We start from the raw sequence: 27,651 nt of genomic DNA on the forward strand, positions 1-27,651 counted from the left end.
TCTTGGGTCGTTTGAGCCTGGCTGAGGTTGGCTTCGGCCAAGGTACGCAGAGCCGTCAGATGGGTCTTTAGCTCCTCTGTATATTCAGTGAGTGATACTTCCTCGCTGGCTTCCCATTCTTCCTTAACCAGATCCAATATCGTTCGGGGTTGTCTTCCGAATAGAAGTTCGAAGGGGGAGAAACCAGTGGATGATTGGGGTGTATCCCTTAACACCATCAACACCAGAGGCAGCACCCGATCCTAGTTCTTAGCGTCCGGCCCGGTCACCCTTCTCAGCATTTTCTTGATGGTCTGGTTATACCGTTCGACCAGTCCATCTGTCTGGGGATGGTATACAGAGGTTCTCATTTGTTTAATTTGGAGACGTTCACATACTTGCCGTAGAAGGACGGACATGAAATTCGTACCCTGGTCTGTAATTATTTCCGAAGGCAACCCCACTCGTGCAAAAAACGGGATAAGCTGATCACACAGGACTCTGGCGGATGTTCCCTTTAGGGGAAAAGCTTCCGGGTATCGGGTGGCATAATCGACGATCACTAACAGATATCTATACCCCCTGCTAGCAGGTTCCAAAGGACCAACGATATCCATGCCGATTCTCTGGAAGGGAACCGCTATGAGAGGCATTTTCTGTAGGGGCGCTTTTGCTGGTAGGATACCGCTGGTCAATTGGCATGTAGGGCAGTTTTTACAGAACTGCGCTACTTCCCCGTAGATACCCGGCCAGTAAAATCGCTTCAATAGGTTTTGCTGAGTCTTGAGGGAAGCCATATGACTGCCACAAGGATGGTTGTGTGCCAGTTGTACAACTATGGCACGATGTTTCCTTGGTAGCACCAACTGCTCTTTGGCGACCTCATCCTCGCCCTTATATCTTCGATATAGCAGACCCCGGCGTAGTAGGAACCCTGGTCCCTTACTTAGATCGGGTTCCCCTTCTTGTGTTGCCCTTTCTCGTGCTACCCGTAGAGTCGGGTCAGTTAGGGTCTCCCCCCTAATGGTGTCTTCATTTTCCTCCAGACTCCAGTCGATGGGTCTGGTCATGTAACTAGCCTGACACCATTCCATCCGGGTTCGTCTTTTCCTTCCTGGCAAAGGGGACAGGGAAGCGGAGTCCGCCGTTGGTGTGTCGGAACCGTGCAGAATCTTTTTCTTTTCCTCCAGGGCATTCATGGCCTGTCCAAATCCTGGCAGATCGGTCCCTATAACTACCGGGGCAGGCAGACACGGCAGGACGGCAGCCCTTAAGGGAGTGGTTGTGTCATTTAGTTCTACCACCACATCCTTCATGGGATAACACTTCACATCCCCATGTATACATCTAATTGGTACTGTTTTATTAGATAAATAGGGAGTGTTACTCACGGTTGGTGAAATGGCGGTCTGTCGGCTGCCGCTGTCAAGTAGAGCGCGCGATGGTCTGCCGTCCACCCGGATGTCCACCACATAGGGACCCGGGATTCTTTCCTCCGATCCAGGGCTCAGGTATCCGATGTCCATCGGTTCGGCTGGTCTCCTTCTGGGGCAGAACCTGGCTATATGGCCCCATTCGTTGCACTCGTAGCACTGCGGTTGCTTATATCCTGGTGCTGCCAATGGGTGTTTTTCCTCACCTCCCGGTTTCTTGTCTTCCGGTTTCCGGGAGATGTCGTCGACGTGTCTCCATCTCGGGGTTAGGGTTCTGACGCCCCTGAATGCAAGGGGGTCAGATATCGGGATAGCAATCCGGGCTGTTATTCCAGTTGGCTGCATTTTGTGGTGACCCGCCTTCTGGTATGCTGAGGCGATATCTACTGCCTCGGTCAAGGTGGGCCGGTGGTGCTGTCTAACCCACCTCTGTATTTGTCCCGGTAGGGCTTCGATAAATTGCTCCAAAATGATCTTGTCGAGGATGGGTTGATTCGCTGGGGTGGGAGGTAGCAGCCATTTCTCGACCAAATCTTTTATACGATAGTACAATTGGCGCGGGCTTTCTCCCGTCCTGAGTCGGGCCTCTCTTAGCTGTATCCGGTAAGCCTCTTCGTCTAGGCCTAGCCGGTCCAGGACTGCGGCCTTGATTTCTCCGTAAGGGGTGCTACCGTTGGGGTTTACCGCCTGATAGGCACCCTGCATCACCCCGGATAGCAGGGGGGCGACATATTGTCCCCAGCGGTCCGGAGGCCATTGCGCATTCCTGGCGATCCTCTCGAAACTAGTGAAAAAGAAGGCAGGGTCTTCCCCCTCCTTATATTTCTGGAGTAGAGCTGATGGCACCAATGGTTGGTTCCTGGTGTTGGCCACCACATCCGTGAGACGGGCTATGGTCTCATGTTGTTTATCCTGGGCCGTGGTTTGTATAGTACCCTGCAGCTGGATGGCCTGCTGGAAAGCTTGTCTATCGGCAGCCGCCTGTTGGGTTTGCAGCTGTATTAATTGTTGTAGCTGCTGCTGCCCCTCTGATAGAGTTTTGATCAGTGCCTCCATGTCGTTGTCGCAATCCCACCTTTGTCGCCAGTGTGACAAACTAGACTTCAGGAAACAGGCGGATGCTGAAATAATATTTATTTCTAACGGGTTAAGGGTCCTTAGCAAAACAAAGAATATAGTCCTCTGGTTTCCTTCACCAGTCTTTGACCCTTCCAGAATAGATTGAGGCAATCCCCAACTTTGTCCTATCTCGTGGTGTCCGGATAGGCCCACCACTCCGGTCTTCCTTCCTCTTCCTCTTCCCTTTCCTGAAAAATGAGAGAACCTCGTTAGTTTTATTTGGCGCGCTTTTATAGGCTTCTTCATTTTCAAGTCCCCACCAATCGGCATCAGCCTGGCCTAGCTGAAATCTTATTGGCTGCTGAGGGGTTGTCCCGCCTCCCATAAAGGCTGCCATGCCAGCGTGCACTATTCCCTGCTTCCGGTTTCCAGAGAAACGTCCGAGGCGATCACGTGATCGCGCCGGATATGGGCGGGTTCTGGGTCCCTTCCAGCCGCGACCTGCTCTGGGGCCGCCGCGGGACACGCCGCACTGGCGGACCGGTCGCCCACCTCCCACGGCGCCATGGAGAGTCCTCGCCGTCGTCCCACCCCCCTCGGGGTCGGGTTTCCCCCAGGTGAGTGCAGCCGTGATTCGCCGCATCTCTGAGCGGCGGCTCGCGTTCCCTCACTCTCGGCGCCTATGACAGCCGAGAGTGAAGGAACCGACCCGCCGCCTCGGTTCTCAGGGCCCTCGATCACCGGTGCGCCCAACACCCCCCGTGGGCGCCATGGCGCATCGCCACAGTGGCTTTTGTACTTTCTTATCTCAGCGGTAGCGCAGCAGATTGGTCGATCCCTTTTGTCACCCAGGATGATCCAGTTTTGCATGATTTTCAGGCCTTCCAATCCAGCATGGAGAAACTGTTCGCTAGACATGCACAGGGGCAGGCTTTGGACAACAAACTTCTTTCATTACGACAGGGCAATCAAGATCTCTTGACTTATATAGCCTCCTTCAATAGACTCATAGTGGAAACACAATGGCCCGAGGACAAGAGAATAACACTTTTCTATAGAGGCCTGCGTGGAGAGCTCAAGGATGTGTTAGCGCAAGTTGTGAATCCTCCACAAGAATGTTCTGACTATATTGATTTAGTTGTCCAATTGGGCCATAGACTGCAGAACAGGAAGGCAGATCGTTCTAAATTTGATACCCGAGTGTTTTCCAAACCACAGACCTCAAATAAGGGAGCTGACACTGTAGAACCCATGCAAATAGGGGGGATGAAAGGACCTTTAACCCAGAAAGAGCGAGAAAGAAGAAGAGAGCTGCAATTATGCCTCTATTGCGGAAACTCAGGACATTTTCTTCGGGACCGTCCAGTGAAGCCAGCTAAGAAGACTGTAGGAGCCGCGGATACCTGTACTACAAATCCTGAGCAGGGAAACGACCTCGCCCGACAAGAGTAGAGGTCCTCTTGCCGAGCGTTAAGATCTGTCCCGTGACCTCGCATTTCGTCATACCCATGGTCCTCATTAGTCCTGAACGTCCGGATCGTTTGCATGCAATTGAAGCTTACATCGACAGCGGAGCAATCGGTAACTATGTGGACCATGAAATGGTATCAAGGATGAATCTACCCCTTGTCCCTAAGGCAATAAAAGACGTCATCACTACTGTGGATGGCACGGAGATAGCCTCTGGACCAGTAATGCATGCCACCCAAGAAGTGACGTTAGTGAGTCAAGATGGACACCGGGAGAAGATCGTGTTCGATGTGATCAAGGCCCCTCAGTTCCAGATCATTCTGGGAATTCCTTGGTTAGAGAAGCACAATCCTCAGATCGATTGGCGAGCAAAGACGGTTCAGTTTCCAGAGTGTTTAACCACTTGTTATCCTAGGCCTGATGTTTCTCTGGCTGCAATCTCTTCTGAGGAAGTTCCCAAATTACCTCCCGAATACCAGGAATTCAAAGACGTCTTCCGGAAGGATCAAGCTAACACCCTGCCTCCTCATGACTGTCAAATAGATCTGATACCTGGAACGACTCCTCCTTGCAGCAGGATTTATGCCCTCACCGAACCGGAGAATCTTCATCTCAGACAATACCTGGACCAATACCTAGCTAACGGGTTTATCCGTCCTTCGAAATCACCAGCTTCATCGGCTTTGTTCTTCGTTCCGAAAAAAGAAGGAGACCTTAGAACTTGCATAGATTACCGCGCCCTGAATCAGATCACCGTTAAAAATAGATACCCGTTACCTTTGATCCCTGAACTCCTGGACCAAGTCAAAGACGCATGTATATACACCAAGTTGGATCTCAGAGGAGCCTACCACTTGGTACGGATAAAAGAGGGCGATGAATGGAAAACGGCCTTCCGCACCAAGTACGGGCTATTTGAATATCAAGTGATGCCCTTTGGACTGTGCAATGCTCCTGCTGCCTTCCAATATTTTATGAACGATGTCCTTAGAGAACTCATAGATGTGTGTGTTGTTGTCTACATTGATGACATTCTCGTCTATTCATCATCTGAAGAGGAACATCGGAGACACGTTAAAAAGGTTCTCGAGAGGTTGCGACAACATAATCTTTTCGCTAAGCTTGAGAAATGCGTTTTCAACGTAACGGAAGTCGAGTTCCTAGGATTCATATTGTCACCTAATGGAGTCCACATGGATTCAAAGAAAGTTGATGCAATCATCAAGTGGCCCTCACCAACCTCTGTAAAAGGAGTTCAGAGCATGTTAGGTTTCGCTAACTTTTACCGCAGATTCATTCCTGAATTTTCTCGGATAGTCCAGCCCATCACCGCCTTGTTGAAAAAGAACAAACGTTTTGAGTGGTCTTCTGAAGCAGAACAGGCTTTTCAAGACTTAAAAGCTAAATTCATTTCTGCACCTGTTTTAAAACATCCTCGCCCTGAACTCCCCTACATCATGGAAACGGATGCTTCTAGTCTTGCTATGGGGGCAGTTTTATCGCAAAGAGATCCGGACACACACCAATTTCATCCTGTTGCCTTTTGGTCCCGCAAGTTCTCGCCTTCCGAGATCAACTATTCAATTACTGACAAGGAACTTTTGGCTATCAGATCGGCCTTTAAAGCCTGGCGGCATTACCTCCTAGGAGCCAGACACACAGTCACTGTAATGACTGATCACCGCAACTTACAATATTTAAAGACAGCCAAAGCTCAGTCCTCCAGACAGCTTCGCTGGGCTCTGTTTCTAGCGGAATTTGACTTTATAATTACTTATCGACCAGGCAGTAAGAACGGAAAAGCAGATGCCCTTTCCCGGATGGGAGTAGATGAACATTTAATCAATCCAGAACCAATACCCATAATTCCTGAACAAAGAATTTTGGGTTTGGTCAATGCTCAATCTTTTGAAGACATCAAGACCATGGTTAAGTCACTCCTAAATCCGGGCGATTTGCAAAATTGGCAATTAAAAGGGAAAGAATTCTCAGTGGAGCAAGACCTACCTTATTTCCGAGGACGACTGCATTTACCCTGTGAGAAAATACAAAAACAAGTCATCTCCTGTTACCACGACTCTCTAATGGAGGGTCACCCTGGCATTACCAAGACCATGGAAAAGATTAAAAGACATTTCTGGTGGCCGTCATGGAAAAAAGATGTTAGAGACTTTGTAACTTCCTGCGGTGTGTGTGCCCAGAATAAAAGCCAGAAAGAGAAACCAGCCGGCCTATTACAGCCACTAGACATCCCTCCCTGTCCATGGCATACCCTGTCCATGGATTTCATCACGGACTTACCTCCATGCTCGGGGTATAATACCATTTTAGTAGTTGTAGATCTATTCTCCAAGATGGCTCACTTTATTCCCCTAAAGGGTCTACCATCAGCCTCAATATTGGCCCGAGAATTCTTAGAAAACATCGTTCGACTACACGGTTTTCCCTCGGTTTTAGTCTCCGATAGAGGAAGTCAATTCATCTCCCACTTCTGGCGCAGTTGCTGTCGTCTAGCCCAAATTGATGTAAGACTTTGAACTAGTCACCATCCCCAAACTGATGGACAAACCGAGAGGACAAATCAAACTCTAGAACAATATCTACGTTGCATGCTCCAACAAACTGAAAACCCCTGGAAGGATATTCTTTGGATCGCTGAGTACGCTTACAATAATGCGATTCATTCTGGAACAGGGAAAACTCCCTTCTTTCTGTTATACGGACACCATCCCAGAACCTCTAACCTGGATCCACCCCAAGAATTCGAAGCACCTGCTGTGGATCACTTGCACTCGGAGATCACCCGTGCTCTTAAAGAAGCCTCTGCTCATCTGCAAAGAGCTAAAGCTCAATTCAAAAAAGGAGCAGATCGACACCGTAAAGAGGCTCCTCACTACGCTGTAGGAGATCAGGTTTGGCTATCCACTAAGCACCTGCCTCTAAAAGGACCCTGCACCTTCATCCCAAGATACCTTGGACCCGATCGCATATCTGCCATAATTAATCCGGTGGCTGTCAAATTGGAGTTACCTACGCATATGAAAATACACCCAGTATTCCATGTCTCCTTATTAAAACCAGTACAACCTGAAACCCGATTGACTGAACTCCCAGAACCAGTTTTAGTGGATGGAGAACTTGAATTCGAAGTAAAGAACATCCTAGACTCCAAAATCTCAAAATCTAAGTTGTATTATTTGGTTGACTGGAAAGGTTACGGCCCCCAGGAAAGGTCTTGGGAACCTTCGGATTATGTCCATGCACCTCGTCTGGTCAAGAAATTCCATCTGAATCACCCCGACAAGCCAAAACCCCCAGAGAAGACACACTTAGGAGGGGCCTTGAGGGGGGGTACTGTCATGATCACTGCTTCCAAGGAGCCAGGACCAGCCCAACGTCCTTGGAAGCAGGCCACTAACCCTAATTCCAGGCACCAGCCGGTCCCCACTGGGTGGCACCAGGCTCATCAAAAACGTTGGTCCCGGCACTGGAAGCGCCGGGCTCATAATAGGTGTAAGAGTGCTTGGGTGGACTTACCTGCAGCAGACCATGCTGCTTACTTACCAGCCTCTTAGTAGTCATCTGTGAACAGGAACTACTTTCTTACCTGGGTGGGGCAGCTCCACTCCCTGGATACAGCACTGGAACTCTTCTGGAAACTGGAACTCTTTTCTTACCTAGGCGGGGCCGGGGAAGAAGACGCCTCATCACTCCTAGGCTATTAAACCACACCCGATAGATGAAGCGTGCTTCGCGTTATTCTGCATCTGCAGCAGAACGCTCACCGAGTCTGCTCCGGCCCTTCATCTTCCGATCCTGAACCTGCAAGAATTCAATTTACCATTTTGGAATCCTGCCAACATCAGCATCTGTAAAGAACGGAAACAACAGGTTAGCAAGACGAACTTAACACACAGTGCTTACTTACCTGATTCATCGGCGGCGGCCGCTTCTTCACGCCGCATCTCCACCAGCAAAGACAAAAGCATTGTCATACTCACCGGCACGCTGGAAATTCCGGATTTCTTCGTTCCGCATCGTTACCTGTGAAAACAAAGCATCGTTAACAACTTACGGGTATTCCGCGAACGCCGGCGCTGCAAGCAACATCTGCAAGACAAAAGAAAGACATTAAACAGGTATTTACTTACGTCCATCACGTTCTTCGTCATAAAACGCCTGCGAATTCTCCGGCGTAACACGAACTAAGCTGCAAGGAAAAAGACAGTTCAAGCGCTTGCCATACTTACGAACTTCTAAGCGCTTCAATTCATTCTCCATCTCTGGAACCCTGCAATACATAAGGGGAAAAGCATTAAAGACTATAAGGACAAAAGGTGTCCAGAAACTCACCGCTCGTGAAGATAACGACGGCAACCATCCTCTGAACTCAAGAGGCCTATGCTACACCAGCGAAGAAACTGGCAACGGCACCCTGCACCAGACGCAGATGGAGAGCCCAGCATTCACCTATATAAGGTGAGCACGTTAACCCGGGGGGGGGGCTCTACGAAAAAGCTGGGAAGCGAGAGAGAGAGGGACATCCGACAACCCCGCCCATTAACCCTCATATTCTTTCGCCTGCAGAAATCTCACTCTTCGAGTCCGCCACACAGTGCGAAGAGGTTCGACCCCAGAAGCCAATCGAGTCCTACACATCACTTTCCGAGTCACAGACAGCTTCCGGCCCAGAACCGCGCCTCCGTGGGAATCAGGTGAGCGTTACAGGTGCCACCTGCTGATGAAAGTGTGAACTGATTTTGCACTGACATCCTGAGCATTTTATATATGATATTGTATGTCAGCAACTAGGACCAGTAGAAGCCATTTGCAACTGTTTGCTATCTTATCATTTTACTGAAAATGGAGTTTATGTGCATCTCCTGAACTGCTATGAAGGAAAATCGAGAGGTGAATATATTGTATTGATTACATTTTTAATGTTATTGTTTAATACCTTGATGTAGATAATTACATACTTATATATTTTCATTAACAACCGTATTTAGTAGAAGCTGACATAGAGCGACTTGAGATATCCCACCCTAGCTGTAAATATCTTCTGCAGTTGTTAGTTCTTCACTTGAAGGCAGCCTGCCCTGGCACACATTCCAGTTGACTATTTCCAAATGGATCCAGTTGCCAACATATGGTTTTTGTACTTCTGAATTACTATTAAGAAAGTTCAAGGGGTCACCTTTTCTTATCATTGTGCTGTTGACACTTGCCCTATAGCGCTGATGTAATGTCCATATGGAAGAAATGTTGCACTTCTGGTTCTATAGCTGCCTGATCCCCTCTCACCTACAGTAAATCCTCTTCCTGCTGCTAACACTTTCCTCTAACTATGTGATCTAGTCCCGTGGGTGGTGTGATGAATCACAGGATTCAGTCACTTCTTCCCAGACGGGAGCTTTTCCCTGTGAGTCTGGGGACGTGAGACCGCTATGCAATACCCTCCCTAAGGGTATAGGCAAGTGGACCTCACTGGGAGAGTCTCCCCCCTTGGGGACAATGACTCACATTCCACTGACAAACTCCCTGATGTACTCAACCCTAAAACATTAGTGAGGACCAAGTCACAGAAAGACCAAACCAATATCTGTTACTGTGATGTAAAACCATTGGTATACTATGAAGAAGTATATTTTGAAGATTCCAAGAAGAAGAAATATTCAAGAGCATTACAGATCACTCCAGCATCAAGTGCTGTGAAGAAGAGTGATTGATGCATACAGAACAGTCAAGCATCAAGTACTGTGAAGAAGAAGAGAGATTGTGTAATACGGAGTACTCAAGAGAAAGAGAAGGACTGGGATCCTAAATTGGGGAAGGCCCAGCTGCATGTGATAAAACAAGAAGGAGGAGCTGAAGCAGGAAGAGAGACCTGTGAGCTTCAAACCTGCTTTGCGTGGAGAGAAGCCCAGGAGATTCCAGCAGGTGTTGCTGAAGAGAAGGAGATACCGCGAGGAACCCTGCCGACTGACAAAGGGACCAACTGGCGTGGAAGACGGCTCCGCAGACAGCTGAAGGCAGGAGCTGTTGGGGCAGAGAAACCCCAAGGAAGCAAGCTGTTTGTAACTGGTGGCGTGACCCAGAAGGGGTGGACTGTGCAGTCCAACAACTATGCAGACACCACCGAGACTCTGACATCCAGGGATAGGTGCGGAGCAAGAGAGGAAACCGGAGAAGAGAGAGAAGGCATCCTGAAGAAGATTGAAGAGTTTCCCATCCTGCTAACAGGCCTGGTAACACTAACCCCGAGACAAAAAGGTAATGAGGACAGCGGGAGACCTGGGAGGGAACATGAACATAATGAGTATACAAATCATATTCGTCCCAGAAACCTTGAAGAGAGAGTCAAGTGAGAATTGTTATTGGCACAATCATACTCATCCCAGTAATACAGAAGAGACAGAGCCAAGAGTGAATTGTTACTGGCACAATCATACTCGTTCGAGTAATAAAGAGAGAGAGCCAAGAGTGAATCATTACTAGCACAATCATACTCGTTCCAGTAATATAAAAAAGTGGAAATCAAGCCAAGACCATTTCTGGGATCTTAATACTTGATCCAGTGATAAAGAAGTGTACAAAGAAAGTGAGAAAACTTATGGAAGAGTGAGTAACTGGCCCAGCCAGAAAAGGAAGTGGACTGTGTATCAAGAGGGAACAATAAGGACATTAGACCAAAAGAGAGATCGAAGGAAGATAAAGAGGGGAAAGCAAAGTGTCAAGAACACCGTGGAAAAGCTGAAGAACCCTATCTCTGAACTGTGTGAACTTGATCAAGGAATTGCCAAGAACTAAAAGTGACATTACTGAAAAGCAAAATACAGGAGAAGGGAGTCATTCTCCTGTTCCTTAGTTCTATATATACAGTGGCAGGGATAGAATAGGTTAGAGTTGGACAGGGCCGGTTTTCTTTGGAGACCTAACAACGACTGAGGAGACAGTTAGGAGTTTCATCTTTGTGTTTAATATAAATGGCTTGAAAATGGATCAGAATCGCTGGTCCTTATTCTGACCTTCCAAAGTGGATCGCTGCTGTTACAGGGCCATAGATTCCCAATTCCCTCTCACCTTCAGTAGATCCACGTCCTGCTGCTGGCCCCTCTGTTGTAGTTCTGGGATCAAGCCCCTCTGGGTGGATTGCTGCTCTATTGCTATACGTTTCTGATTCCTGGTCACTGTCAGTAGATCCACATCCTGCTGCTGATACTTCCTCTCCAGCTCTGTGATCATGTCCCTTGCAGTGGATCACTGCTGTTACAGGTCCATAGATCCCTGATCCCGTCTTACCTTTAATAACTCCACATCCTGCTGCTGGCACTTCCTCTCCAGCTCTGTGGTCAGGTCCCTGGCAGTGGATTCCTGCTGTTGCAGGTCTATAGATCTCGGATCCAGTCTTATCTTTAGGAACTCCCTTTGTTGCTGCTGGCACCTCTGTTCTAGCTTTGGGATCATACCCCTGTGGGTGGATTGCTGCTCTTTATCTTTAGGTTACTAATCCCCTCTCACCTTCCTTCAGCAGATCCACATCCTGTTGCTGCTACTTCCTATGTGATCAGGCTCCTGTGGGTGGATTGCTGATCTTGTTCTATAGATTTCAGATCCCCTCACCTTCAGTAGGTCCACATCCTGTTGCTGCTACTTCCTATGTGATCAGGCTCCTGTGAGTGGATCACTGTTATAGTTCTATAGATACCTGATCCCCCCCTCACCTTCAGGAGATCCACATCCTGTTGCTGGCACTTGCTCTCCAGCTCTGTGATCAGGTCCCTGTGGGTGCTTTGCTGCTTCTCCAGTTGGGTCAGTTTCTCCTGAATCTTCTTCATGTTCTCCTCTTGCTCCTTCTCCAGTCTGCTGAGCAGCTGCTGTTTCTCCTTCTCCAGAAACTGCTTCAGGTGCTCAAATGTACTAAGGATTTTCTCTCTCTGGTTCATAATGTTTGCCTTAAAAATGAGATTTAAAACAAACAAAAGACAAACATTATATTTCTGATTATTATATTAACCATCATAAAGTAACCTACATGTAACACCTGCAGTGGTTTCCTCTTAATAACTTCTAAAATATTAAACCTAACACACGTGAATTATTGATTAATGACTGCCAATCAGCTAAAGATCAGTATATTCCCCATATGGTGGCTCTGCCCGCACCCATGCTGTGCTGTGCATCTGAAGCTCATGTGCAGCAGTAGTGCTCGCTGTATAAGCACCCCATCTTCTGCCCTAGGCTGTGCATCACTGGTCCCTGTGTGCAGCAGTAGTGATTCCTGTCTCAACTGCGATTTCCTGCCCCAGGCTGTGCCTTACTGGCCCCTGTGTGCATCAGCAGAGCTATCTGTTTACCCTCTGCATCTCCTGCCCCAAGCTATGCATCACTGATCCCTGTGGGCAGCAGTAGTGCTCTCTGTATTAGCCCCCCACCCGGCCCCATCTCCTGCCCCAGGCTGTGCATCACTGGTCCCTGTGGATATGTTCAGATCCATGGCATCTGGAGAGCAGAGACACAGGAAGGAGCGTTACTCCCACAGCTCAATGGATAGGCTTGGATCTATGGCATCTGAAGAGCAGTGCCACAGGAAGGAGCGCTACCCACACGGCTCCAGAGATATGTTCAGATCCATGGCATCTGGGGAGCAGTGCCACAGGAAGGAGCGCTACTCACATTGCTCAATGGACAGGTTTGGATTGATGGCATTTGGAGAGCAGAGGAACAGGAAGGAGTGCTACCCCACACAGCTCCACAGATATGTTCAGATCCATGGCAACTGGAGAGCATCGCCACAGGAAGAAGCGCTACTCAAATTGCTCAATGGACAGGTTTGGATCTACGGCATTTGTAGAGCAGATGAACAGGAAGGAGTGCTAATATTAGCGCCAAATCTGAGGAAAGGCTTTAATGTACACATGCATTATAAGCATTATAAGCTGCGAATCACTAGGTACAAAGATATATGGTTACAATTATTTTTTTAGATCAAATGTTTTCAGTCTCCTAAAAAATATCCCCATTGAGAGAAGAAATTACTTTTTACTCCCTGAAAAATTATTTCACCTCCAATTTCAAAAATAGGGAGTAAAACATTCCTACTTAAAAAAATTATCTGGAGACCTGTGTCTGCTTGTATGGGGAAAATGAAGGTAAGTCTATACTATACCCCTCAGATGCAGATTTGGCTGTAAACAACTCCAGGGAGGGCCAGAGGAGACCCAAACCAAGAGATCCAGAGGTCGGCTGAAGGACCAGAAGCCCCAGGAGAAGATGCAGCAAAGCATGCAGACGCCCGATGTTAGTCAAAGGCAGTAGAGACATACCAGAAGGACCACTCAGGGGGAGTAGCATGGGCCTGGAGGCTGAGGTAGCTTCAGGGAAGGAATTGGGCATGAGCAAGTCTTTAAATCTTCCTGAAGTGGGGGAAGAAGTGAAGTACTCTCTGTGTGACTTGGTCTTGCACAGGGAAGACTTGTGCTTCACCCAGTCACCAATGCTGTTAGATGGGAGAGAGGTGTGTCTCTTGCAGGCTGGGGAGCTACTTCTGTGGGATGATTAGGGTTTCCCCATAGTCTTCTTTTCCTTATACCTCTAGTTGAGTTTCACAGATCTGCTCCAGATTTTCCCTTTGTGAGAGAGGGAATTCCGGGAGATGTAGTTCTTATGTGTTTGGTCCTTTAAAATCGTCTGGGAATCCTGTCCTTATGATATTTTCTTAAGAGTTCTTCCTTGTACTCTTGGCTTCAAGGTCTTGGTGATGCCATTCGCTGATCCTTGTGATGAAGACTGGGTGAACATCCTTCCCAGAAAATGAAATATTTAAAACCCTATGTACATATCTGACTGGGATGTGTCCATACTAGTCAGCTTCAAGTCCCACAGCTAAAGCACGTGTCCAATAGGGATTGAAAAGTGAGAATCGGAAGGGAGAAAGTGGGATGTTTGAGGTGTGGTACCCTGTAAGGACACAAGAATTTCTCATGGAAACACAGCACCCTTTGTCACTGAATAAAACCCAAACAGATTTCACCAGCAGATCCATAGGAAAGTCTGGGAGTGTAGGAGATTCTCTCTCTCCAGGATCAAATATGTCCTTAAGCATCAAAGTAAATACAAGTGGTCCTAGTGAAAGTGTGGGTTTTCTCAAATGTTCATGTAGAGGAGCAGCCCCCCTCTCCTGTGACAGATAGGTAAATATTTTATTTAGGGCCTATACCCCTTCCTCCTGCGCAACATTGAAAACTCAGGAGTATTGTCTATTTAAGTAGTTTAGCTGCCCTTATACAAGGCAATGTACATTGGAAACAGGTAACACGGGACACACTTATTTAGGACAACATATAACATATAGGTACGCTTACAGTGCTCACAACATTAACACAGAATATTGATTCCTGACATAAAAAATATCACAGCAACAGGCATACATTTATTTTAAAATGAATACCATGGCATGTGTTAAATTAGAAATAGGCCTCAGGGCAGGGTGTTGAAAGCCCAGAGAATACATAGCTGTGAAGAGCTCAAAACATGGTGGCCAGTAACCCAGCCACAGTTGGAGGATGGGGCTTGGGCAATCCAGGTGCAGACAATTTGGCAGCATCAAATGGGAGAATATATTATTTCCACAGTGCTGTTTTGCCAGTGAAACTGGCATACAGTCACAAATAAATAAGAAGATGGATTAGCCAATAGAAAACTAGACAACTTATCCATGTCTTGGACACAGTGTGCTAAGACGTCTGAAGATGTGGGTCATTTCCAGAACTTGTTTTGTCCAGTGTTAAGGTTGAAACACATGTCAATGAGTCCGTGAAATTTGGGAAACTACCTCGTCTTGCAAATTTGCATAAGGAGTAATGTGTTTCAGGAAGTGTTTTGACCTTTGACTAAAAGGGAAAATTAGAATATGTTAAAATCTAAGGTTTAGATTAGTATACAAATATTGTGCAATGCTGTATTCTCAATAAAGGTGTGTTCAAAAGGGGCAGGCTTTTGAGTCCTTGCCTGGTTAACCGATCAACGTTGGCTTTTGTAACGGCCCCCAGTCGACTGAGAATAAAACCTTTGCTGTTTGCACAATTCCGTCACTGATGGGGCTTTTATTGAATTATGACTGAGCAAGGCCTCCTTAACATTCCCAAATACAGCATGTTAAAATATGGCATCCCAAAGCAGCAGTGAACCAGGCTCTGAGGGCAGCATCCACTTATGTAAAGGTCCTCGTAGGAGGAACAGCAACCTATAGACCTGGGACATTGTATTGTATTAGGTTATTTACATAGCGCTCTCTCCCTATTTGTATGGCCTCAACGCGCTTTGTGGTTGTAACGCCCTAGGTTACCGCTGTCAATGTGGTGGAGGTTTTAAGAGTGTAGATTAAGAGATGCTTGTGTGCATTTTTGCCGGCTTAGGACTTAGGTGGCTGGCTAGGCTCCACTAAGCAGCCCAAAGGTCAGGCACTTGGGTGGGCACTGTTGGTGGTTAGGGATAGAGTGCTATTGTTGAAGATTCGATGTGTGCCCAGCTATACCGAATTTCTTTTCGTTGGTAGTCGCTGTATGCTAGTGGCACAGCTGTTGAGGTACGTCAGGTGTTTCAATGTGGACGGTTATGTGCGCTGCTAGACCGGAATGGCATAGCTAGAGCTGCATTCTACAGTGCATGGATGTTTGGCCGTGCCTGCGGCCTGTGTCCACAGACGTGGTGTAAGGTATACGTACCGTATGCTATAACGTAGTTGGGGTGCAGGTCTAACCACATCTGGATTTGAGACTCCCAGATAGTGGAGGGAGAGGCCTATGCTTCACAAAATGGCAGATCTAAGCACACCTAGATTTGAGACTCCTAGATAGTGGGAAAGAGGCCTATGTTTCACAAGATGGCAGATCTAACCACACCTGGTTTTGAGACTCCTAGATAGTGGGAGAGAGGCCTATGTTTCACAAGATGGCAGATCGAACCACACCTGGTTTTGAGACTCTTAGATAGGGGGAGAGAGGCCTATGTTTCACAAGATGGCAGGTCTAAACCCCCCTGGTTTTGAGACTCCTAGATAGTGGGAGAGAGGCCTATGTTTCACAAGATGGCAGATCGAACCACACCTGGTTTTGAGACTCCTAGATAGTGGGAGAGAGGCCTATGGTTCACAAAATGGTAGATCTAACCATACCTGGTTTGAGATTCCTACACAGTGGTAGAGAGGCCTATGGTTCACAAAATGGCAGATCTACCCACACCTGGATTTCAGACTTGTAGATAGTGGAAGAGAGGCCTAGGTTTCACAAAATGGCAGGTCTAAACACATTTGCATTTGAGATTCCTAGATAGTGGGAGAGAGGCCTATGTTTCACAAGATGGGAGATCTAGCCACACCTGGATTTGAGACTAATAGATAGTGGGAAGAGGCCTATGTTTCACAAAATGGCAGATTTAAACACATTCGCATTTGAGATTCCTAGATGTTCGTAGAGAGGCCTATGTTTCACAAAATGGCAGATTTACACACACCTAGATTTGAGATTTCTAGGTAGTAGCATGGCTACTTGTAACTGAAATTGTCCCTAACTTGTCTGTTGATGCTGGTTGACGGCAGCGTGGTCTTCGTCTAGCTCTTGTGGATACTGTTGGGGCTGCTCGTGGTGATCTCAGGAAGGTTTTAGCGGAGGTGGGGGTGGTCCCTGAGTGAGTGGGGGTTCGGGAGAAAGATGTAAGTATCTCAGTGTTTTACAGCTTTTAAATGGTAACTAGGGTATACTAGGTGCTTGTTACTGCTTTCCTTTTCCTTGAGGCAAATGTGAGGTGGGGGCAGTGTCATCTGCTTTGGTAAAAGTGAATGAGGAGTTGGTGTTAGTAGACTGTTAGGCTGCCTGTTCCCCTGCTGACACCTGCAGACACAGTCTGGAGCCACCGCTGTAGGAGCCACCCTTTGCCTTGAGACCCTTAGCCTCTGGGGCTGCTGGGCAGGGCTGCCCTGGTCAGATTGTCTATTAAGGGGAAGGGGAATCAGATTGTGTGGGAGGGCTGGGAGGCGGGATGGAAATGGGTTGAGGAAGCGGGCAGGGGAGAGGGACAAATGCACATGCAGCAACCCCTGAAATATAACATGATGGCTATGGGGGGTTCGGGGGCCTGGCAGCACTCACATTAGCCGCCTTGGTCTCTTAAATGGTGTGGTTTGCATGCCGTGGAGCAGGTCTTTTGGCCTGTGTTGTGGGGAAAGGAGCCTCGGAGGCGGGATGGAAGGCCTCACACCCACATGCATCTGCTATCATACATTTTCAATGATAATGATAAACCGCACAACAGCTCTGCCATTACAATACAGCGATCCTCCATGCCAAAAATGCAGTCTAGCTTGACACATAATGAGTCTCCTACTCTCACATACTCTCCAGTCGATCACAAAGCACCGATCCACTTGCCAGCTCGATACGGGCAGCAAGTATGGACTTGGCCATCCCCACCCAACTTCACATTGGCTAAAATGCACACACACATTCTAAAGAGATGTGCATGAGCAGGAGACAGGGGAGAAGGTCTGAGAGAGACATACGGCGCTCAGAAGCTCCAGAGCAAACACCCGGGGTATCGTCTTCCACAGCAAAGCCGGGCTGCAAAGATGGTGAACAGACATGCACAAGAGCTTCTTGTACATAGTACATAGTACAAGAGCTTCACTCATTGCCACTGACTCCACTCTACCACTCGCTGCACACCATTAGCGGGTTTTTATACACCCCCTAATGCACTTACTATGGAACGGTATCCACAGGAGGTCTCCTTATTATTATTCCCTTATGTCGCTGACTCCCCCGCATCCGTTCCTGCTTTTTGTTATTTTCATAGGACCCTCATGTCGGACTTCCAGCTCATCCTCCTGGCACTCTTAGAGGATGTCTATTCTATCCCGTCTCCAGCTCTGCTACGTGTATTCTTAGCGGATGTCTCGTATCTCTCCCCTCCAGCTCTGCTACTTGAACTCTTAGGGGATGTCTCATATCTCTCCCCTCCAGCTCTGCTCTCTGTACTCTCAGGGGATGTCTCGTATCTGTCCCCTCCAGCTCTGCTCTCTGTACTCTCAGGGGATGTCTAGTTTCTCTCCCCTCCAGCTCTGCTACTTACACTCTTTGGGGATGTCTCATATCGCTCCCCTCCAGCTCTGCTCCATGGACTCTCAAGGGATGTCTCATAGTTCTACCATCCAGCTCTGCTGCTTGTACTCTTAGGGGATCTCTCGTATCTCTCCCCTCCAGCTCTGCTACTTGTACTCTCAAGGGATGTCTCATAGTTCTACCATCCAGCTCTGCTGCTTGTACTCTTAGGGGATGTCTCGTATCTCTCCCCTCCAGCTCTGCTCTCTGTACTCTCAGGGGATATCTCGTATCTGTCCCCTCCAACTCTGCTACTTTTACTCTTAGGGGATGTCTCGTTTCTCTTCCCTCCAGCTCTTCTCTCTGTACTCTCGGGGCATGTCTCATAGTTCCCCCATTCAGCTCTGCTCTCTGTACTCTCAGGGGATGTCTAGTTTCTCTACCCTCCAGCTCTGCTACTTGTACTCTTAGGGGATGTCTCGTATCCCTCCTTTCCAGCTCTGATATTTGTACTCTTAGGCGATGTGTCATATCTCTCCCATCCAGCTCTGCTCTCCATACACTCAGGAGATGTCTCGTACGTCTCCCATCCAGCTCTGCCACTTGTACTCTTAGGGGATGTCTCATAGTTCTCCCATCCAGCTCTGCTACTTATACTCTTTAGGGATGTCTCGTATCCCTCCCATACATCACTGCTACTTGTACTCTTAGGGGATGTCTCATAGTTCCCCCATCCAGCTCTGCTCTCTGTACTCTCAGGGGATGTCTAGTTTCTCTCCCCTCCAACTCTGCTACTTGTACTGTTAGGGGATGTCTTGTTTCTCTCCCCTCCAGCTCTGCTCCATGCACTCTCAAGGGATGTCTCATAGTTCCCCCATCAGGCTCTGCTACTTCTACTGTTAGGGGATGTCTTGTATCTCTCCACCCCAGGTCTGCTACTTGTACTTTTAAGGGCTGTCTCATATCGCTCCCCTCCAACTCTGCTATTTGTACTCTTAGGGGATGTGTCGTATCTCTCCCATCCAGCTCTGCTCTCTACACTCTCAAGAGATGTCTCATAGTTCCCCATCCAGCTCTGCTACTTGTACTCTTAAGGGATGTCTTGTGTCTCTCCCCTCCAGCTCTGCTCCCTGCACTCTCAGGGGATGTCTCATAGCTCTCCCATCCAGCACTGCTACCTGTACTCTTAGGGAATGTCTCGTATGTCTGCCCTCCGGCTCTGCTCTCTGTACTCTCAAGGGATGTCTCGTATCCAGCTCTGTTCTCTGTACTCAAGGGTTGTCTGGTATCTCTCCCCTTCAGCTTTGCTACTTATACTCTTTGGGGATGTCTCATATCGCTCCCATCCAGCTCTGCTCCATGGACTCTCAAGGGATGTCTCATAGTTCCCCTATCCAGCTCTGCTCTCTGTGCTCTTAGGGGATGTCTCGTATGTCTCCCCTCCAGCTCTGCTCTCTGTGCTCTTAGGGGAGGTCTCATATTGCTCCCCTCCAGCTCTGCTCTCTGTACTCTCAAGGGAAGTCTCATAGTTCCCCCATCAGGCTCTGCTACTTGTTCTGTTAGGGGATGTCTTGTATCTCTCCTCCCCAGCTCTGCTCTCTGTACTCTCAAGGGATGTCTAGTTTATCTCCCCTCCAGCTTTGCTACTTGTACTCTTAGGGGATGTCTCGTATCTCTCCCTTTCGGGATCTCGTATCTCTCCCCTCCAACTCTGCTCTCTGTACACTCAAGGGATGTCTCACCCCTCTAGCGCTGCTACTTGTACTCTTAGGGGATGTCTCGTATCTCTCCCCTCCAGCTCTGCTCTCTGTACACTCAAGGGCTGTCTCTTATCACTCCCCTCCAGCTCTGCTCTCAGTACTCTCAGGGGAGGTCTCGTCTCTCTCCCCTCCAGCTCTGCTCTCTGTACTCTCAAGGGATGTCTCGTTTATCTCCCCTCCAGCTTTGCTACTTGTACTCTTAGGGGATGTCTCGTATCTCTCCCTTTCGGGGATGTCTCGTATCTCTCCCCTTCAGCTCTCCTCTCTGTACACTGAGGGGATGTCTCGTATCCCTCCCCTCCAGCTCTGCTCTCTGTACTCTCAGGGGATGTCTCGTATCTCACCCCTCTAGCGCGGCTACTTGTACTCTCAAGGGATGTCTCGTATATATCCCCTCCAGCTCTGCTCTCTGTACACTCAAGGGCTGTCTGTTATCACTCCCCTCCAGCTCTGCTCTCTGTACTCTCAGGGGAGGTCTCGTCTCTCTCCCCTCCGGCTCTGCTCTCTGTACTCTCAAGGGATGTTTCGTTTATCTCCCCTCCAGCTTTGCTACTTGTACTCTTAGGGGATGTCTCATATCTCTCCCTTTCGGGGATGTCTCGTATCTCTCCCCTTCAGCTCTCCTCTCTGTACACTCAGGGGATGTCTCGTATCCCTCCACTCCAGCTCTGCTCTCTGTACACTCAAGGGCTGTCTCTTATCACTCCCCTCCAGCTCTGCTCTCTGTACTCTCAGGGGAGGTCTCGTCTCTCTCCCCTCCGGCTCTGCTCTCTGTACTCTCAAGGGATGTCTTGTTTATCTCTCCCCCAGCTTTGCTACTTGTACTCTTAGGGGATGTCTCGTATCTCTCCCTTTCGGGGATGTCTCGTATCTCTCCCCTTCAGCTCTCCTCTCTGTACACTCAGGGGATGTCTCGTATCCCTCCCCTCCAGCTCTGCTCTCTGTACTCTCAGGGGATGTCTTGTATCTCTCCCCTTCAGCTCTGCTCTTTGTACACTCAAGGGATGTCTCATCTCTCCCCTCCAGCTCTGCTCTCTGTACACTCAGGGGATGTCTCGTATCTCTCCCCCCCGAGATCTGCTCTCTGTACTCTCAGGGTAGGTCTCCTATCTCTCCCCTCCAGCTCTACTCTTTGCACTCTCATAAGGTGGTCTCGTAGCTCACTCACCCAGCACTGCTCCTTGGACTCTCAAAGGGGCCCTTGTGCCTCTCTGCCCTGAGCCTCCCTACACATATATAAAGCCATCCCTCTTACCTTGAGCTCTGATGCGTTCCTTTTTTCTTCCTCTATCCACTCGTGCAGGTCCTTCAGCTCTTTTTTCAGATGTTCCATGTGGCTGTAAAGTTTATCCTAAAAGAATAAAACCAGTTTGTTAGTCAAAAGATTTCCTGCAAATGAATAATCTACACAGAACAAGACAGAAGGCTCCCAGGACAGCCTCGTTGGTTTCCTACGCTTGTATATAGTCTATGAAAAAAAGCCTCCTCCGCCCCCTTTATGTTCTCATAAGCTCACTTACAGTCTATAATGTATGCTGCCTCAGACTCCCAGCTGCTCCCATAGGTTAATGGACAGTCTATAAAGAATGCTCCCTCAGATTCCCAGCTGACCCCATAGGCTAATGTACACTCTATAAAGAATGCTCCCTCAGACTCCCAGCTGCTCCCATAGGCTAATGTACACTCTATAAAGAATGCTCTCTCAGACTCCCAGCTGCTCCCATAGGCTAATGTACACTCTATAAAGAATGCTCTCTCAGACTCCCAGCTGCTCCCATAGGCTAATGGACAGTCTATAAAGAATGCTCCCTCAGACTCCCAGCTGCTCCCATAGGCTAATGGACAGTCTATAATGTATGCTCCCTCAGACTGCCAGCTGCTCCCATAGGCTAATGTACACTCTATAAAGAATGCTCCCTCAGACTCCCAGCTGCTCCCATAGGCCAATGGACAGTATAGAATGTGTGCTCCCTCAGACTCCCACCTGCTCCCATAGGCTAATGGACACTCTATAAATGTATGCTCCCTCAGACTCCCAGCTGCTCCCATAGGCTAATGTACACTCTATAAAGAATGCTCCCTCAGACACCCAGCTGCTCCCATAGGCTAATGGAGAGTCTATAAAGAATGCTCCCTCAGACTCCCAGCTACTCCCATGGACTGGTTTACAATCCATAGTTCAGCCACCTTGGAAGACACTCTGTTCATATCGGTCTTGACGGTTGACACTACCCCCGACACTACCCCCGACACATATGTAACCTGATTTGAGATCCTTGCCCTGGCACAAACACACCTAGTTCTCCTCAGCAGACTCTCCTACGGTGGGAGGCTTATGGTCCAGAAACCTGCACCCTCAGCAGGGGCATCCGCAGCGAGACTTGGGACACACGGCACACGTGACGTCATGTGTGAGGTCACATGCTGGGCACATGCCAAGTTACATGCAGTGCACTGATCAGAGAGTAAAGGTTACGCAGAAACCACAATATCAACCATGGTTTGCTCTAGTAACTGCTATTGCAATGCAATCCAGGGGGAGGGCATTAACATGCATCATCGGCCCACACCCTAGTTATAGGCCAGGCGTTTCATCTGCTACTGACACTAATGTACGCTAGGCTCCCAGCACCACCTCCTTGGTAAGAACGCATTTCACAGTGATTTACACTTAGATGGCCTGTAATTGTGAGATGCAATAAAAGAATCAAGCACTGGCAAAGCCAGTAGGTCTGGCTTTGCCAGTGTAACGGGTAAGAGGTTTCCCAAACCCCCTATAGCCCAGGAAAGGCTGATCCTCTGTCCTATGAACATGTCTATTCTTCCTCAAGCATAGAGCAGCGCCAGCCTCACATGTGATGGGACTGTGCCCCAGGGCAGGGTCCCTTGCCCATCAGCAGAGAGCTCGCCGTTGGATGAAGTGGGGGTGGGAGGGGCTGCAGTCCAGCAGTGGGGAAAGAGATCTGGAGTCAGAAAAGGTGAGGAAGTGGGTCTGCAGTCACAATAAGTGATATTTAAGGGGTTCATTCGGGAACAATCTCCCGTTATTTCCTTAAAAGAAGGGTATCATTAGAAGTCAGGCCACCGCTTCGCCAGTTTATGGGTTTGGAAGCCACACTTAACAAAGTGCCTGCTTTGACATGGAGTTACTACTAGCAGGTAAAGCGGCAGCACCCGTCCATGCAGGATTACTGTTATACAGACAAGGAGCTGACCTCATCCCAGTAAAAATATTCTTCTTATTATAACACACACTATTTCTTCCCGTGTGGTACTCTGCGAGCAGAAGGCTTAAGACTAATTCAACTATAAACCAATGAATGTTGAACCCAAATGCTCTGGATATCTGATTAATTTGATATCCCAGGCTACCCCGAAGTATCAAGTGTTGCTGCCTTGGAGCGAAAGACAATACATAAAGGAAAATACTGTAATAGCTCAGTGGCTATTTATTAGTTTTACAGTTGTTGTCTAACAAATGAACATGATCTCCCAAAGGAGCATTTACAAAGATGATACTTTCAAAAAGAAGCAGTGGTCATTACAATGCACAATAAATTGCATCAGATAGTATAGAACATATACTCTGGTGTTGGCAAGAAATAAACATTTTCAAACACAAACCATCCACAAGGTGGATAGCTGAACGAACAGTCTATCTAATGAAAAATAAAGCAAAACAAAAGACCTTCTTCAGGACAAGATTAATGGGAGCTTGTTTATTCCCACAGTGATCAAGTAGGGTGAGTGTCACCACCTAAAATACAATATAAAAGTTTAGAACGCTAAAGTTTAGACAGCATTTAAAACTAATTTTAAAACAAATTTTAAATCCATTCGATATTGGCTATTCCCTCTTATTTGGAACACAGTAAACCCTCACAACATCTTCACACGACCCCTTTTTCTCATCCTCGATGCCATGGGCATCTCATACACCAACTACGCCAACGACACACAGATCCTCCTCACCCTCACTGGCAACTATGACACTGACTCCATGACCCTCAACAACCTCTACAACACCATCCAAGCCTGGATGGCAGACAATGGACTATGCCTCAACTCAGACAAGACTGAACTCCTCCTGGTAGGCTCACCCGAGACGCTGAAAAATCTAGACTCCCAATTCAGACATTTCACCGTAAACTCCATCAAAATACCTGTCTCAGAATCAGTCAAAACCCTTGGAGTCTACTTGGATTCCAACCTATCCATGGATAAACAAGTCAACGCTATAGCCTCCGCAGCTGCATATCATGCCAAACTAATCAACGCAGTCAGGCCCTTTCTCTCCAAAGAGAACTGCACCAACATAGCCAGAGCCACCACTGGATCTAGGCTTGACTATTGTAATGTACTCTTCCTAGGCACCTCCAACAAAAACCTAGAGAGGTTACAAATCATACAGAATAGTGCTCTCCGGACAGCCCAAGGCATTGCCAAAAGAGAACACATCTCGGAAGCCAGAAAACGAGCACACTGGCTCCCAATAAAAGAAAGGATCATCTTCAAGACGCTGACACTGACTCACAAGTGCTTTCACCTTACTGCCCCCGACTACCTCTCCCAAAGGATCCACCCCGTCTCTTCTACGAGGCCAACCAGATCACCATATACTAACATGCTCTCTGTGCCATTAGTAAAAAAAGCCAGAGCTAGCGGATCCAGCTTACCATATCTCGCACCCACTCACTGGAACGCCCTACCTCCCACAATCCGAGGTGAGGCCTCCCTCAGCACCTTCCGCAAAACCATGAAAACCATCTTATTCACATAAGATGCCTCGCACCAGTTGAATACATCTCATATGTTCCCAGTGCATAAACTGTATTTTAATGACGAACTGTACCAACCAAAATATCAGCTCTATGCCTGTTGAATTCATAATGTACCACTGAATGCCTCTTTGCCTGTAACTAAGCTCTTGCAAGTAACAGCGCCTCAATGCCCATGGGTTACTTGCGCGCTATATAAATATAAATAAATAAATTAGGGTGGGGGTCCCTGTACATGAAAACTCCCCTGAGGCACTATCAGTACACTGAACACCAGCACAGACCTCAGGGCCCCTGTACCTCAGGGACTGCCTCCTCCCAGAGAGAGCAGGTAATGAAGGCTCTCCTGTTATGCACCACTGCACACCCAAGGGGCAAAATAATACCTGATGCACCATTTCCACATTACTTCACACCGTGTCTGGGATCCAGGCCATTAAAGTTAATGATCAATGAGACCCATAGCTTTATACTTGTCAACTCAGACAAGCCACACACAATCAGTGGTAGTCTCCCCACAGCATGTGATTTAGAATCCCACGACATGCCACATACACCCCCTGTACTCTGTGGCAGCGTCCCCTCAGCATGGGTTTTACAATCCCAAGACATGCCACATGTACCCCCTGTACTCTGTGGCGGCTTGCACTCAGTATGAAATTAGGGTTCCAAGACATGCTACACATGGCCCATGTGATCTTGGGCAGCCTCCACCCAGCATGAGCTTTGGGATCCCAAGATATGCCACACACCCTTGTATTCCGTGGCACTCTCTGCTCAGTATGGGATTAAGGGTCCCAAGACATGCTACACAAACATGCACCATGTAATCTTGGGCATCCTCCACTTAGCCCGAGAGTTAGGATCCCAAGACGTGCCACATAAACCCCTGTATTCTGTGTCAGCTTCCACGCAGTATGAGATCTAGGGTCCCAAGCCATGTAACATACATCATTTGTACTCTTGGGAAGCATCGTGGAACATGTATTTAGTCAGCCTTATTATGTGACAATCCTTTGGTCCCAAGCTTGCAATGTGCACATTGTGTGCTCTTGAGTATCTTCATGTAGACGGCACAGGGTGTGAACTTTATGACCCCAGGCCCTTCACATAATATACAGAGTGTGCCCTTAGGCAGTCTCCTATATTGGATATACAGGGTGCATCCTAAGAGCCCAGACCCGTCTAATGCACACTGTGGTTTTTTGGACAGACTCTTTGATTCCTGGCCTTTTACATACGTATGAGGGTGCAGGGAGGGTGTGGACACAATGTGTGGGCTCTATGCTCCAGGGAGACTTGCCACGCAAATAGGTGTGTGATTCTCTTCACTGTGCAGCTGCACGCGCTGGTCCTCCTCCTTAAGGGGTTCACTGTGGTTATAATGAGTGCCATCATATCCACAACGATGCCCATCTTCATCTGGGAGGCTGAGCCCCACTATTCTCCTCGACCTACGTACAGCACACATACTGTGTGATCCTGGACACTCGTGTATGGAATGGAAACCATTGTGTAGGCCCTCCTTTCGCCCAGAGCTCTAGTGTGCATTCTACATACTCCTGGGCAACCTCAGAAATTAGTAGCACTGTCTGAGAACCCACCCATATCCCAGACCTACAGCACACACCCTTGTACTCCTGGGCAGCTCAGAAATAGGGGGCACTCTATGTAGAGAACCCACCTTTTATTTCTGGCGAGCCTCTGGAATGGGGAGCACTGTATGGCGAATTCACCCATGTCCCTGGTGCACAGTACAGTACAGCACACACACCTTCCACTCATGGGCTGCTTCTGGAATGGGGAGCACTGTGCGAGAACACGCCAATTTCCCCATAGCACACATACCTTGTACTCTTGGGCTGCTTCTGGAATGGGGAGCACTGTGTGAGAACACGCCCATGTCCCTATTAGCACACATACCTTGTACTCCTGGGCAGCCTCTGGAATGGGGAGCACTGTGTGAGCTTTGTGACCCCTGGATTCCCGGCAGACAAGGCAGATGGGTCTCTGATCATCCTCGCAGAACAGTTTCAGTTTCTCTTCATGTTCTGAGCACAGATTCTCTTCCTGGGGGGTCGCATTAGGAAGTTGAAGCTGTTTTAACATTTCCACTATGTTCCCCAGCTGCCTGTAGGGTCGGAGGGTTTTGCTCTGGGAAGCTTTCCTGCACTGAGGGCATTGGAAGTTGGTCTCCAGTCCCTCCCAGTACTTGGTGATGCAGGGCAGGCAGAAGGCATGTCCACACTCCGCAGACACCGGGTCAGTGAAGTATTCCAGGCATATGGAGCAGGTGGCCTCCTCCTTCAGGCCCTGGAGCTGGGCGGCTGCGGCCATATTCCTTCCGAGCTGTGAAGAGCAAGGAATTAAAGTTTCGTTTCTCAGCAGAGACCATGAAGTGGGCGTGTCAGTCTCTTCTCCTTCCTTATACACCCTGGAGGAGCGTGAGGTATTGACTGGCTGTAGGAAATGCCTATCAAGCTGGCAGGGCGTGTCCACAGTCGAGCAAGGACTGGGAACGAAAAGTAGCCCTGGAAAATGTTATAAAAGAGCCCCCAACCCCCATTACAGCAAGTAGGCAAGAACAACACCTGTACGGGGGAAAATGTCGAGGGTGTCCCCCTCCGGAAAGCTTTTGAAATGAAGTTTCAACCAATATTTTCAAGCACATTTTTCCACATTGGTATTAGAGCTGCTTCAGAGCACTGTCTAGAGGGATGCACTTAACACTGCACACCACCTTTAAACACATTTGCCTAATGTTTAGCTTCTTTATTTTGTGCCACTTTATTGTTCAAATGATGTGTGACTACAAATTGTGGGTCTGCCACAGATTTTGCTGATTCGCCTCCCGCGCCTCATCAATTTCCTTTCTTCTCCTGCTGTCCCCTCTCTCCCCTCCACGGCTCCCTCGCCTCCCCCTGCTGCCTCCTCCTTGGCTACCTTGCCCTCTCCTCCTTTCTCTTCTGCTCCCCCTCAGGCTTCTTCTACACATCCGCAGGGCGTACCTTTGATCTGTACCCCTCCCTGTAAGTCTTTCAAGGACGGTAACCTTCTCCATATTGCCACTCTCAAC

General features: G+C 48.3%; 1 protein-coding gene across 2 annotated transcripts in view; it reads right to left on the bottom strand.

Moving 5' to 3' along the window:
* The window catches only part of LOC138521789 (E3 ubiquitin-protein ligase TRIM39-like), a 168,765-nt gene extending 141,782 nt beyond the window's left edge, over window positions 1–26,983 (bottom strand). For both annotated transcript variants that reach the window (XM_069634875.1, XM_069634874.1), the window contains exons 1-3: window positions 26,499–26,983; window positions 21,053–21,148; window positions 11,666–11,896 (exon numbers count right to left, since the gene is read on the bottom strand). In XM_069634875.1, the coding sequence (XP_069490976.1) occupies window positions 11,666–11,896; window positions 21,053–21,148; window positions 26,499–26,912 (741 nt within the window). In that variant the 5' untranslated portion in view covers window positions 26,913–26,983. The remainder of the gene's footprint in view (window positions 1–11,665; window positions 11,897–21,052; window positions 21,149–26,498) is intronic.
* Window positions 26,984–27,651: the final 668 nt, after the last annotated feature.

The sequence above is a fragment of the Ambystoma mexicanum genome, chromosome 13 (genome assembly GCF_040938575.1).
Source record: "Ambystoma mexicanum isolate Mex_15411 chromosome 13, UKY_AmexF1_1, whole genome shotgun sequence".
Classification (NCBI taxonomy): domain Eukaryota; kingdom Metazoa; phylum Chordata; class Amphibia; order Caudata; family Ambystomatidae; genus Ambystoma; species Ambystoma mexicanum.